At 48.7% G+C, this 13,660-nt stretch overlaps 1 protein-coding gene across 1 annotated transcript in view; it reads right to left on the reverse strand.

The window, feature by feature from the left end:
- Positions 1 to 12,978, reverse strand: part of Nox5 (NADPH oxidase 5) — a 54,704-nt gene extending 41,726 nt beyond the window's left edge. The window contains 8 exon segments of the mRNA XM_046426672.2: positions 448 to 626; positions 863 to 1,016; positions 2,233 to 2,386; positions 2,388 to 2,441; positions 3,350 to 3,560; positions 8,148 to 8,298; positions 9,559 to 9,679; positions 12,795 to 12,978. Coding sequence (XP_046282628.1) covers positions 448 to 626; positions 863 to 1,016; positions 2,233 to 2,386; positions 2,388 to 2,441; positions 3,350 to 3,560; positions 8,148 to 8,298; positions 9,559 to 9,679; positions 12,795 to 12,844 — 1,074 coding nt within the window. The 5' untranslated portion in view covers positions 12,845 to 12,978.
- Positions 12,979 to 13,660: the final 682 nt, after the last annotated feature.

A 13,660-nucleotide genomic window follows, 5' to 3' on the forward strand; every position in this document is an offset into this window, starting at 1 on the left:
TTAGACCTTCATTTTATTGATGAGGAAACTGAGGCTCAGAGAGGCTGAGTGAGCAGAAAGTGGTGGAGTGGGGATTTGGACCCTGGCAAGCCTGAGTTTCTTTCCCCCTGTGCCCTCTGAGCCTGACTTATACCAACTGGGGCAAAGGGGTAAGGTCACAGAAAGGCAGAATCTGCCGTCTTCAGCTGGCACATGTGAACTGGGCCCGACGGCAGAGCCCAGATGGCACACAAATAGCACGCAGACCAGCCTGGGGCTTCCTGAGCTCTGCAGCAAGTCAGAGGGGACACAGCAAAAAAGGAAAGTGGGTTATATACAAAGATATGAAAAATTGTGCTCTATATGTGTAATAAGAAGTGTAATGCATTCCGCTGTCGTGTATTTAAAAAATAAAAGGAAAGTGGGAACCCAGCTTGGGGAGAGGCAAAGGGGTCAGGGCTGGGGCACCTGGAAATGGCCGCTCCTGCGGACGCAGGGGCTGGAGCAGATGACCATGAGCAGCAGCAGCAGCAGCAGTGCAACGCCCGTCGGGGAGGCTGAGCCATGCACCCAGCCGATGCCAGGCCGCGTGGTGAGCAGCAGTTCCCAGAACTGGAAGGGGCTGGCCCCGGACTGAGCCAGGAGTGCTGCAGACAAGCACAAGACCACTCTTGCACCTGCCTTGCCTCTGGGACCCTCTGCATCAAATACTGGCCCAGGCAGGGACTTTGGCTCAGAGTGCTGGCCCACCCTGGGCCCCTCTGCTTCCCCTCTGCAGGCAGGCAGGACACCCAGGGGCTGCACCCATGTTCAGAGCTGGAGCTGTGTAATCCAGGGGTTTGTGAGGCCCAGGTTCCCCCCAGCCCTCCCCTAGACCACTTACCAAAGTTTACAACGTGGGCCACAGTGTGCACAAGGGACAGTCCCACCACCATGTAACCCATGAGCTGGTGGAACTGGATAACGTAGTCCAGGGGCAGGACCTGAGCCAGCCATGTGGCCCGTAGCCACGTGAGGCAGCGCCTGAGCATCAGCACCTGCGGGTAGAGTGGCAAGAGCCCTGCCCAGCAGCTCCCACTTGTCCTTTCCTCAGCAGGGTGTGCCTACGTCCCCCTGAGCTGCCTGGACTTCCTGAACAGACCCCCGCTGCTCCCCAGCCTTTGGTGCTCTCTGAGGTCCACAGCTGGGGTCTCTAAAGGAGAGTCTTCAGAATTAGGGTGAGAAGAAAACGCTAGAGTGTCTGACTGTGTTGTTTTCTATCGAAACAAAATGAGAAACGTAGAAACTTTCATTAACGTTGAACATCTGCATTGACAAGGTGCCTCTTTAGTGCAGATGTCAGATGGACACTTGGCACGTGCAGTTCTCAAGGTGTCCTGGGGGAAGATCCCACTTTCCAAAATGCAGGGCAGTTGGCGCAGGCTCCTCACTTGATCATTGCGATTGGTGGATTTATGTGTGCCTAGATATGTGGACCCACAGACTACAGTGTCTGCTTTAACTAAATGAAGCTAACTACGCCCCCTACCAAGGGCAGGCAGCTTAAGAGGATTCACTGCTGGGAAGCTGCAGAGTGGAAGTAGCATTAACAAAGCAAGAGTGAGAGATCAAGAGAATGAGCCATGTGCCGCACATTCCTGGCATGAAGTCTGTCAACTGGTTATGGGGTTGAAACAAAGCCCACTCTGGCAAGAAGCTGATAATTCCAGGAAGTATGTTTAGAATAGAGATGTGCATCCCTGATGGTGAAGGGAAAGTCTGGCCTTACAATGATATTGTGCCAAAGCTGTATTAGCTAAGAGACTAGTTCATGCATATAGTAAAGCATATGAGGGGTTTTTGTTAGTTTTGTTTTAATTGCAGGCATGTGAGATACAAAATTCTTGGAGACCAATTCCATGGTGCAGAGGATCACATTGGGACTTAAATTAGAGGTGACCTGAAGTTTTTTTCTCTCTGAATGGAGCCCAGCAGAGGCTTTACCACAGGGTTGTTGTGAGGACCAAATGAAATGTATTCATCACCATGCCTGATACATAGGAAGTGCACTAAATTGCCAGTTATGTTATTCCTTACTGGCTGTGCAACTGTGGACAAGTCACTGTCCCTCTCTGGGCCTCAGCTTCCATCTCTGGGTGCTGGCCCAGGTGATTTCTAAGATGCCATCCTGCCCTGCTATTTCTAGGTGTCTGTATGTGAGAACCCACATTCTCCCCCGACCTGCTTCCCTGCAACATGCCAGTGTAGCCCTACCGCAATGAAGCTGCAGTTGAAGTTGAGGCACTGGCCACAGCCTTTGGCCACCATGATGCTGGCACCAAGGGCCCGGTGTGCATTGGCCGCCAGCACAAAGAGCAGCACTTGGAGGCCAGTGTAGGTGGCCAGGCAGAGCAGCTGGTTGCGGTGGGCGTGGCCTGTGCAGAGGACGGCGGTTGGCAGGTGGTGTGAGCCAGCAGGCAGCACTGCAAGACAGGGGACTCTGCTCAGAGGGATGCAGTGGGGCAGGAGAGGGGAAGAATCTGTGTGGGCTGTGAGGGTCACCTAGAGACCCCCACCTGCTGTGGCCCACCAACTCTTTGGAGCTGTGCAAGTAAGCCAGCTTCCTTCCACGCTAGGAAACAGAGAGGTCGAGACTTGGTCACTGTCACACAGTTAGGTGGAAATGGAATGGAACTCTGGTGTGTTGGATGTCACAACCACAGCTATTTTTTATTATTATTATTATCTCTATTTACTTCTCCCATTTAAAAAAATGGCAACCAAAAAGGAGAGAAGAATCTGAGATACACTTTGGTAAGTAACCCAGAAGAAAGTTAAGACACAAAAAGAATGGATTGCAAGATTGGCACTTTTCAGACAAACTTGGGTCTGCGGTCAGACTCCACTCTTATTTTCTCCACAGGATTTACTAATTGTGTACTTTTCTACTTTGTTTGTATATTGATATGAATTGCATGTCTCCAAAATGTCTCCCAGCAGAGTTGAGAACTCAGTCCCTGCCAAGCACTGCCCTTATTTTGAATGGAGCTTGATGTGTGGTGGCTGTTCAGCCAATATTTGTTGCTAATTATTTGTGTGATCCTAGGCAAGTTATTCAGAAGTAATTTCAATTCCTTTGAAAAAATAGGCATTGTTATAAAATGCATTATTGCATGTGAAAGTGCCCCCTGCACGTAGTAGGTGCTTAATACTGTGAATTGATTCTGAACAGACCGTGCAGAAAAAATGGAGACAAAACAATAGCTGCTCTCGGGCCAGATCTTTATTCCCTGGAAAAAGGACACATGGGGACTACGCTGGGAAGGCGCCCGCCCCGCTCGGGACCTGGGTCTAGCCCCGACTCGGGCAGCGCCCGAGCCCCGCAGCGTACCTGATGGTCAGGTTCTCCATGACGCCGGGGAACTGCTGCAGCTCGTCACGGAGTTCGTCGAAGGTGATGGCACCGCTGCCGTCCTTGTCCGCCGATTGGAAGAGCGCCAGCGTCAGCTGGTCCAGCTTCTCCTCCGGCAGCGAGATGGCGCTCTCGCGCAGGCACGACCGTAGCACAGTGCGCAGCTCGTCGGGGTCGATGGAGCCGCTGCCTGTCCCGGGTGAGGACGGAGAGAGGGGGGAGAGGGCGGAGCTGTGGCAGCCCTGCAGAAGCCCTGCAGATGCCCTGCACTCACATTGTATTGGGTAAGGGATGTTTTCTCGTCACCCACCTTCAGTTTTCTGCCAACCATTTCCCTTTAGGCGCAAAGACAAAGCAAAGGACCAAATGTCACCTCCGTGCTGCTCAGAAACCTTCCATGGCTCCCTACTGCCTAGCTCAACAGAAATGAGGGCCTCCTCAAGTCTGGAGAATCTTTGACCTCAGTGGATGGCTTTCTCCAGAATCAGTGGTATCCTCGCTAAGTATCCTTCAACTTCCATGATGATCTGCCTAGAAAAAGTACTTGCTTAATCTATAAGTAGCTGTGCACTCAGACTTCATTATCCATGAGGCCAACCGAATATGGGGTGGTGTTGAGGAGAAGGGCCCTGTTGCTCGCCAACTTACAGCAGAATGTTTATCATGTTGTGGAGAGGCCACAGCTGGGCACTCCAGCCCAGCCATGTGGCCTTATGTAGACATGGGTGGCTAAAAGTGTGATGGACAGCCCAGTGCACTGGCACACACCTGTAATTCCAGTTACTTTAGAAACTGAGGTAGGAAGTTTGAAAGATCAAAGCCTGATCAATTTAGTGAGATACTGTCTCCAAATAAAAAGTAAAAGGGCTGGGGATATGGCTCAGTGGTAGAGTGCCCTGGGTTCAATCCCCAATACTTTAAATAAATAAATAGTAATGGGTAAAAGAAGTCAAAACACCTAAAATAAGATTTGGAACATTTTTTCTCTAATTATGTTCCATTTTTTAAAAATGTTCATTCTTCCTAAGCAGCAGGACAGGACTGGGATGAATGTTTGCTTGCACTGCTTTAGATGTAGACACAGCCACGGTAGCATCCTGCTTCTGCCCCTTGCTGTGTTATGGTGGCTCTAAGTCTTTAGAGTATAGACTCTCTCTTTGCCCATCTATCAAATGGGGATAATAATTTCTCCCTCCAGAGTTGGTTCAAGGATAATGGACAATTGTGAAACATCTAATACAGTGTCTGAAAGAAATTGCATATACATGGGAATTTTTTTTTTTTTTGCAGAGGGGAGGGGTTACCGGGGATTGAACCCAGGGGCATTTGACCCCTGAGCCACATTTCAAACCCTATTTTGTAATTTAGAGACATGGTCTCACCTCACTTTTGCTGAGACCGGCTTTGAACTCAGCCTCCCAATCTGCTGGGATTATAGGAGTGTGCCACCATGCTTGGTCGCTCAGTTTACATGGAAATTCTTATTGGTATTGTGATCATTATTTGGGCCCAAGTCAAAGCCCACAATCACATTACAATGTAGAGTCTAACATACCACTTTCTGACCACAAAACCACCAGCTTTCTTTCTCCCACCTTTGTCCTGAAGTGGCACCCCCTTTCTCCACTGAAAAGAAATTTTCACCCAGACTGATTTTAGGACTGTCAGCAAAAGAGTTTCTGCAGAAGAGTTCAATGTAGATAAACTTCCTATTTTTGTATAACCCTGTTTTCTTGGCCACTAGCCAAGAAGATACCATCCCTCCAGGTGCTGGATACCCCCTTACTAGTTTTTCACAAACATATCCAGTATAGTACTTTGAAGAAATGTGCAAACAAGGCTCGGGCCTTGATCTGGGATTCACAGAGATGTCTACATTTTTAAGAGAAGTTACCAACTGGGCTCCATGGTAACAGCTGGCAGGGAGAGAATAGAAAGGGGAGAAGAAGCTCTCCCCTTCTCAGGTTTTGTCCTTGAAGGGTTAATTTGACCAAAACAGTGAAAGAAAAAGCTGCTTTTATGTGAACTTCTGTATACTGTGAACTTCTGAGCCCCTCCTCTTACATGCTGGGTATAAAACTCTGAAACTCCCTGAACTCGGGGTTCAGGGGATTAATTGATTACAGCAAAAGCTGTGCCCTCTGAACCTGGCTGCAGCCAAATAAAACTGTTTCCTGCTATCTTCGTTGCCTTGCCTCCTTTGTCCCTGAAACAGTCCCCCAAGGCAAGGTATACATTTCTTCTTCCTCCAGTTACAGACCAACCCCTCCTTATCAGGTCATTGATGACCCCCCAGGTGTGAGCAAAATTTGGTATTTAGGAACAGCTAGTGATGAGGGGCCCTGGGAGACTGGGAAGGGGGCTGGGGAAGATGCTCAGGAAGTAGGCATGGTCAGCAACTCTGGGGGTTTCTCTAGTCCCATTCCCACCTGACCCCATCTAGCTAGACCTCATTCCTGGAACCTGCTCCCCAGTTGTATGGGCTGTTGACCATGCCTGCTTCCTGAGTGTGTCGGAATTGACATTTAAATTTTTGGAATGCAAATCCAGTCCTGTCATTCCCCTGCTCAACACTTTTTGATGGCTCCCCATTGCTCATTGAACTGAGACTTGAGACTCCAAACCATGGCCTTTGCACTTATTAAAGGCAAAAATGGGAAGAGGCACTTAATAGAACACTCTTCTCTCAGCCTCTACCAGAGCCCCTCCTGTCTTCCAGCTCCTCCTTTCATTCTTCACATTAGCAAATGGTAGTACTGCTCCCCCAGCCCACCCGCCATAGAAATCAAAGCAGAATAAATCAGCGTCCACACTCTTCTGCAGAAAAAGCTAGCACTCCAAGTGGCTGGCTCTGGCCCCGAAAGTTTAGATGTGTAAGCTGGGGAAGGTTCATGTTGCAGAGCAGGGAGCTTATTTATTTACAGGGGTGCCAGCGACCGAAGAAGGGGCTTTGGCTGTCCCCTGTGCTGAGAAGATTGGTCTCCCTCCCTAGCAGTCGAGCCTGGGCGGGGTGAGCTGAGGCCATGCCCCTACCAGGAAGGGCTGGGCTGGGCTTCCTAGGTCGCTGTATTTATCTTTCGTTGTTCTTAATATTTAAAAATAATTTTGAAATCTCCTGCCTGAACACGTAATATAAGCCTTCCTAGGAATTTATACTAAGGAAATAATCGAATAAATCGCCAAAGATGTACAAATCAGGATGTTCGTTGAAATTTTGTTTATAATGCCAAAGAGGAAGGGCGGTAGGCTGTAATTCTCCATTTAGGTAAAGGGGTTTAAGTAAACAGAACTTAAACTGATAGTAACAGTTTAATAGCTGATCCCTTTAATTATCCTGTGTTTAAACACTGTTCTGAGTTTACATAAATTAACTAATTTATTCCTCCTCTCAACCTGGGTATATACTATTATCATTATCATTATCCCCATTTAATAGTTTAAAAAAATGAGATAAACAAAATACCTCAATAAGTAACATGCTAAAATTCAGAGATGAAACTGATATTGGAACCTAGGTAGCCCAGCTTCAGAGTCTGAGCCCTTAACCACTAAGCTAGGCTACACAGCATATGTGGGAACCATGAAGCCGCACTCAAAAACAGTGCAAGAACCCCTGTGAGTTCCCACAAGTAACAAGTAACAGTATTGGAAAGGAAGTAGAGAACTTGGAGAATAATTGTCCATTGCTGAAGGAACATAAAACTCTGCACCCTTTGTAGAAAACAAGGCAGTTCCTTGAAAAATTAGACACAGGATTATGATGTGATCTATCAATTCCACTTCTGAGTATGTACCCAAAAGAATTGAAAAGAGGGACACAAACGTATTTGTATATTAATGTCCATAGCAGCATTATTCACAGTTACCAAATGACAGAAACAATATAAGGGTCTGTTGACAGATGTATGAATAAACATACATCTGTGTTTGTGTGTTAGTGTGTGTGTATGTGTGTGTAATATTATTCAGACTTAAAAAGGAATGAAATCCTGTCACATAATACAACATTGGTGAAACTTGAAGACATCATATTAAATGAAACAAGCAAGACACAAAAGGACAAATATTGTATAATCCCACTTATATGAGATATCTAGATCGATCAAATTCTCAGAGACAGAAAGTAGAAGGAGGCGGGCAGGGGAATGGGGAATTAGTGTTTAACAGTACAGAGTTTCAATTTGGGAAGATGGAAAGTTCTGAATGCACTTAATGCCAGTGAACTTCACCCTTAAAATGGTTATAATGGTAAATTTTATGTTATGTATATTTCACTATGATAAAAATAATGTTGTAAAGCAATGTATTCTTACATGAAAAATATTGATATTGTTTAATGAAAAATAAACTAGCATGGTCCCATTTTTTAAAAAGGTGTGTGGGGTGTGTGTGATCATAGAAAGAAGTTTGGTAAAATGTTATGGGAAGTGTGAGCTTTCTTTACACCATTTTGAGTTATCAGATATGTTCATGGTGAGCTTCTATCACTGTGATGATAAGAAAAAAGCAACAAAGTGATTTCTTTTTTCAACCAAAGAAAAGAACAGAAGGAAACCACCAGCTTCTGGGTAAGTTGAATCAAAGGCATGTGTTTCCTGCCCCAGAGGGGCAGAGATGGGGGACTTCAGGAGGGACAAGGAAGCCAGCCTCTTCTGAGGACCCAGGCTCGGGCCCAGGCTGGGTCTGTAGAGCCTCATGGAACTTAGCATTGAGACGGCTGGCTTCTTCCAAGGGCCCCCTCCTCCCCACCCAGCCCGTGCCCAGGAAGAGCCCTCACCATCCACGTCGTACACCTGGAAGAGGAATTTGAGTTTGTCCATGGGGTTGCCGCGGGTGAGCAGGGTGAGCGCCTCCTGCAGCTCCTCCAGGGTGATGGTGCCATTTCCGTCCGAGTCAAACAGGGTAAAGAACCGCTCTGCAAAGAAGGACTGTGGGGGGGAAGGGTGGGAGACCCGTGTGGCTGCAGACCTGCATGCCAGAGCCCCTGTCGGCCTTGCAGTCTAGATCTCTGGGTGGCCCCTTGCCCAACCTGGGAAAAGGGCGGGTTCCTTCCAGAATTTGTCTCCTCCCCTTTTGGGTGTCCAAGGGGTAAATGAACATGACAGGGACTTATACAGTAGACCCAATCGACATTGTGCTTTTCTGGTTCTTAAGGCTCTCTGCAGCCTACACTTATGGCTTGTTCTTAAGAGCTGACTCAGTTATCAACAGTCGCGTACTGTGCAGCCCCTGCTTTCCAGGCCTGGCAGAAGATGCTGGAGACACACACAGGAATTAAGGTGGGTGGGGCTTGGAGTCCTGAGAGGCCTCCCTGGGGGAGGGAGGAGCTTGTCTGCCTGGGCTTCCTTCCTTTTCTCCTGGGTTCCTAGGGTAGTGCCTTTATCTTTCTACCACCACGAGTGACCTTTACCTTGAGGTGTTCACAGCCTCCTGTTTTGAAGGAACTGAATCATTAGACTGAGTGGGCCAATTGTTCCTTCCCTGTGTTTTCTGTGTTAGGACTTGCGACTTTAGTTTTCCAAGCAGTGCTTTCTGATCCACCCGGGGCACTCAAATGCTCACTGGCCAACCCCTGCCAAGGACACGGCCACCATCCCATGTCAGCTCAGAGGATAGTTGGCTCTCTTTTCCGCTGATAAGTGCACTGTTTTCTTGGCAGGGAGGCCTGCTGCGGTTCAAAAACTTTTCCCTGGAAAGAGGCTAAAGTCAGAGCATCAGCTTTACCCTCAAGGCTAGAGGGAACTGAGAGGCTGTACTATCTCTCAATATTTCTGCTGACTTCCTACTTTGTGGGATTTCTTTTCTTCTTCCTCCTTTGATTTCTTTGTTTTTTGTACTGGGGATTGAATCCTGGGGCACATCCCCAATTCTTTTTTGTTTTTATTTTGAGACAGGGTCTCACTAAATTGCTGATCCTCCTGCCTCAGCGTCCTGAGTCACTGAGATTATTGGCATGAACCACCGCACCCAGCTCCTGTGTTGTTGGAAAACCCCAGAAGGCCATGGCTACTCAGAGGGATGGGAGGGCACCAGCAACCCCTTGCCAGCCCTTCTTAGCTGTGGGGCCTCAAGTCCAAAGGAACCCTGGGGAACTCCCTGGCTCTCCTGTAAGGCCTCTGTCTTGAGAACCAGCTGCTCTTCCTCTATAAAATATAAATGCAGGGCCCCTGCTTCGGGTGGTCACTTGCCTCTTTCACATTCAGTGCTCTTTTGAATTCTTGTAGGTTGATCTCCCTGTCTTTTCCGGCAATGTTCTTGAACTGCTGTGTCACCCACTGAAGCCACTTGGCATCCTCCTCTGCACTTGTGCTGGGAGACAAAGGAGACAAACTTATGGGTTTGGGGTGGCCCTGGGCTCCAGAGGCCTCATGGTGGTGCCAGGACCTCTGCTGCGCTCTAACTCAGGCTCTGGGCCTCACCTGCAGTACGTTCAGCTTTGACTGCGGGTCGGAACCTCCGCAGCCAGGCCTTTTCCTCTCCAAGCCTCCAGCCCTGCCTCCCCACTATGGGGGCTGGCCAAGGCTTGCATCTCTATAGGCTGTGAAAAGACAGGGCCCCCGTGGGACGGACCCCATGATAGGGATCACTCCAGATGATGATGGCTTTTCCACCTCACCTTCACACAGCTCTTCTCTGCTTTCCCATCCTTCCTACCACTCCTGCTTCATTGGATCTCTGGTGGGCCATGGCACTTTGCAGAGAGGAAATGGACTCAGAGCAATTAAGTTTCTTAGTTAAATGTATTCAGCAGGTTAGACACAGAGACAGAGCTCAAATTCAAGTCTGTTCTTTCATCCTGGTATGCCCCAGAGCCTCTGGTCCTGCTCCAACACTTCTAGAATGAGCCTGGCTCAGCCAGGACTGCAGGCCCAGGGTGCAGTCTATGCAGCCACACAGCATTGACCATCTCCCCTCATGCCCTCTGATCAGAGTTTAGTGAGGAAATTAGGGCACCCCTTTCCGTGACACAGTCACAGGGCTCTTGGCAATACAAGAGGTCCCGTGGGGTTCTGGTGGGGGGATTGCTAGGAGGGGGAGGGGAAGAGTAATAGCCTCTGCCTAGCTTGTGTCCCAGCATAATTGTAATCCCCAATGGAGCGACACTCTCCAGCTCACTCCACCCTTACCAGCTTCCTCTGCTGCCTGCCAAGTGGTGCCAGGGTCCCCAGCCTGCCTTCGAGCCCTGCTGCCTACCCATTCCGTGTGACCCTCAGCATCCTGGGGCTTCACTCCTTCTTGGCTTCCTCTGCCCCTATCTTCTGTTTACCACTCTTTCCCTGACATTCCTACTCCTGAGCACTCAGGCACCTCCAAGAGTAGGTGTCCAGGTCAGGCCCAACCCCCAGGAGCTGAAGGGCAAGCCCCTGAGCAGCAGACCCTGAGAGGTGCTGAGCGCTGGGGCTTAGAAGGGTGCATTCCAATGATAACACCAGAGCTGCTGGTTTAACCCTCAGAGAGAACTCCCAAACCTTCAGAGAGGGCTTGTGAGCTACCCTTGCTTGCTCGGCAACTGTGCAAGTTATCTGACTTTTCTGTTTCTCTCGATTTGATCTCTTTGTAAACATGTGTTGGAGGGCTGGGATTGTGGCTCAGTGTTAGAGCACTTGCCTAGAATGTGTAAGGCAATGGGTTTGATTCTCAGCACCACTTATAAATAAATAAAATAAATGTCCATTGACAACCAAAAAAAATTTGAAACAATGCATTATATGTTATATATGTGTGGTATGTATATGAGTATATGTTTATATATAAACACATGTATATACACACATATACATACACAGTACACTAAAGCATATATATGTGCACACATACATATGCTTTAGTCTATTGTGTATGTTTATGTGTGTGTATATATGTGTGTGTTTATATATGCATGTGTATATTTGTGTGTATATACAATAAATGTATATTTTATTGTGTGTGTGTGTATGCATGTATGTGGGTGTATATAAATAATGTATGCCTAACTCCACCTTCCAAATCAGCAAGTCTAGTATAGATTCCTATTTCCCAGAATGGACACAGAGAGATTTCCTCCCAGGGACCCTGAAGTGATTCAGGGTGGAGCTGCGACTAGGTCCCAAGCTCTGGGCCCCTCAAGTTCTCTGTACAGACCACCTAACCAGGTGCTTGCTGCCTCCTCATCTGTAAACACATGGTTCTAGTGAGCCACTGGGACTGTGCACCAAGAAGAGGGTTCTCCAGGCAGCCTCTTCCAAAGGCCAGTTCAAAACCCCTAGGGCCCACCTCACTCTGGAGCAGGAAGAGAGGTGGGGACTTCAGAAAAGTGCAGCTAGAAGTGGCAGGGGCTGTGTCAATGCCCACACCAGCCTCCCACAAAGACAGGGAAGCTTCTGCATCCTCCAAGGCAGGAACACAGGTCTCCAGATTGCCAGGCACTTCATTCCTCCACATATCGGTCCCTAGCCCGTTGTCCCTTTAAGCTTTGGGGTACCCAAATGCAGTAGGTATTGTTATTATTAAATCTGTTGGGCCATCACAGAAACAAATTTGTAAAAATAGAAGGGAACTTCCAATCAGAGCTTCTCATCTCCCAGGGCCTCAACATAAGTCTATTTTAAGATTTGGCTTCTCTGAGCTTCCTAGATAGTTCCACGCCAGCCGCAGAGAACCACTATGTCAGCCCCAGCTCCACCGGCTCCCCCTCCTGAGCAAAAAATCAGCCTAAACTTTCCCTGATAGGAGCTCACTACTTCTGTAGCCACCAGGTCAGCATAGGTGCCCCTGTGCCCTTGAGTTTCACAAGTGATGACTTCCCACATGTGATGTGTCCCACGACCATCACATCTCCCTCTGACATCCAGTCACCTTCCAGCAGTTTCAAGACAGCCCTCCACAGCCCCAAACACCATCCTCCTGAAGAGCAGTGGCTCCCACATTGCACAACCTGCCTGCTGGAAGCAGGGGAGCTTGTGAAAATAAACAGTGTGACGCACCAACTCCAGTGTGAACTGGGCACCTGCACATTTAACCAGCACTCTGGATGCTTGTGACCAATTCAGGGTAGTCGAGGCCCATAATTGGAAAAGTACTGCCTTGAGAGTCGAGCAGAACTTCGCCTCTCAGGACCCCTCAGTGAGTCACTCCACAGAGCTGCGAGAACTCTGGAACACAGCCTGGGCGTAAATGCTGGCCCAGGGAGGCAGGGACTGGATTGCACCTCTCACTTCTCAGAGATGAGATCAGTGTGTCCAGCCAGCAGAATGTGAATGAACAGATAACTCTGGGAAGAGGTGAGAGGAGACTGGGACAGGGAGTGACAAGGTAAGAGCAGAACTCAGATCTCCTAACTTTTGCCCAAAGCAGACCAGCCATCCTTTCTAGGTTTCCCACAAGGAAAAGAACCCCACCTTTTCCCTACCCCTGTCATGGAAAGCTGGACAAATGAGCCACTCACCCTCTGCGGCCTTCAGGGTCTGGCCCAGCTGGTTCTTCAGTCAGCCTCATTCTTTCCCTGTCTTCCAGACCACAGGCTGCAGCCACACTCCAGCTCCTCCTCCCTGACTTTCCTGAAGACCTGCTCACAGCCACAGCCCCTCAGCAAGCCACGTGCTGGCTGATGCCTTGCTTGGTCCAGAGAAATTTCAACCAGAAGGCCTGGAGCAGGGGTGGAGCAAGGGTTTTATAGGGAAGGATGTTGGCTGTCTTCCATCCAATCCAGGGTCTTTCACTTTTCCTTCCTCAAAGAGACTGCTGTGCAGTGAAGGGGTCGGGGGTCATGGAAAACTTACCAACACCCTATGTCCGGCTCTACTTAGTGCCACTTTGTAACCATAGTATCAATTCTCAACAAAAATGTTTGGGCACTTAGTCTGAGCTGTGTACTGTGCTAAGAACTTTCCACGTATTGATCACTGTAATACATCACACAGCCTGGCTTGGAGGGCATCTCTAGCATCATTCTAAAGGGAAGCGCGGAGAGGCAAAGCAGCATGTCCAGGTGGCTCAGCATGAGTTCAATCTGTGCTGGGCTTATTCTGGAGACTGCTATGCCTATGCATGGAGCTAAATTCTGCCCCAGCGTATGTATAAAGATATATTGGAATAATCAGGTGCAGAGGTTCCCAGCTCAAAGAGCCTGGAGTAAAGATCTCCCACAGGAAAAGAACCCCACCTTTCCCCTGTCCCTGTCATGGAAAGCTGGAAAAATGAGCCACCCACCCTCTGCAGTCTTCAGGGTCTGGCACAGCTGGTTCTCTAGACAGCCTCATCCTTTCTCTGTCTTCCAGACCACAGGTCCCAGAAAGGCTGCTGTCCAGATAG

This window comes from Marmota monax, unplaced genomic scaffold, assembly GCF_021218885.2.
Source record: "Marmota monax isolate L192 unplaced genomic scaffold, Marmota_monax_Labrador192_F-V1.1 WCK01_AAM20220418_F8-fsc00078, whole genome shotgun sequence".
Classification (NCBI taxonomy): Eukaryota; Metazoa; Chordata; class Mammalia; order Rodentia; family Sciuridae; genus Marmota; species Marmota monax.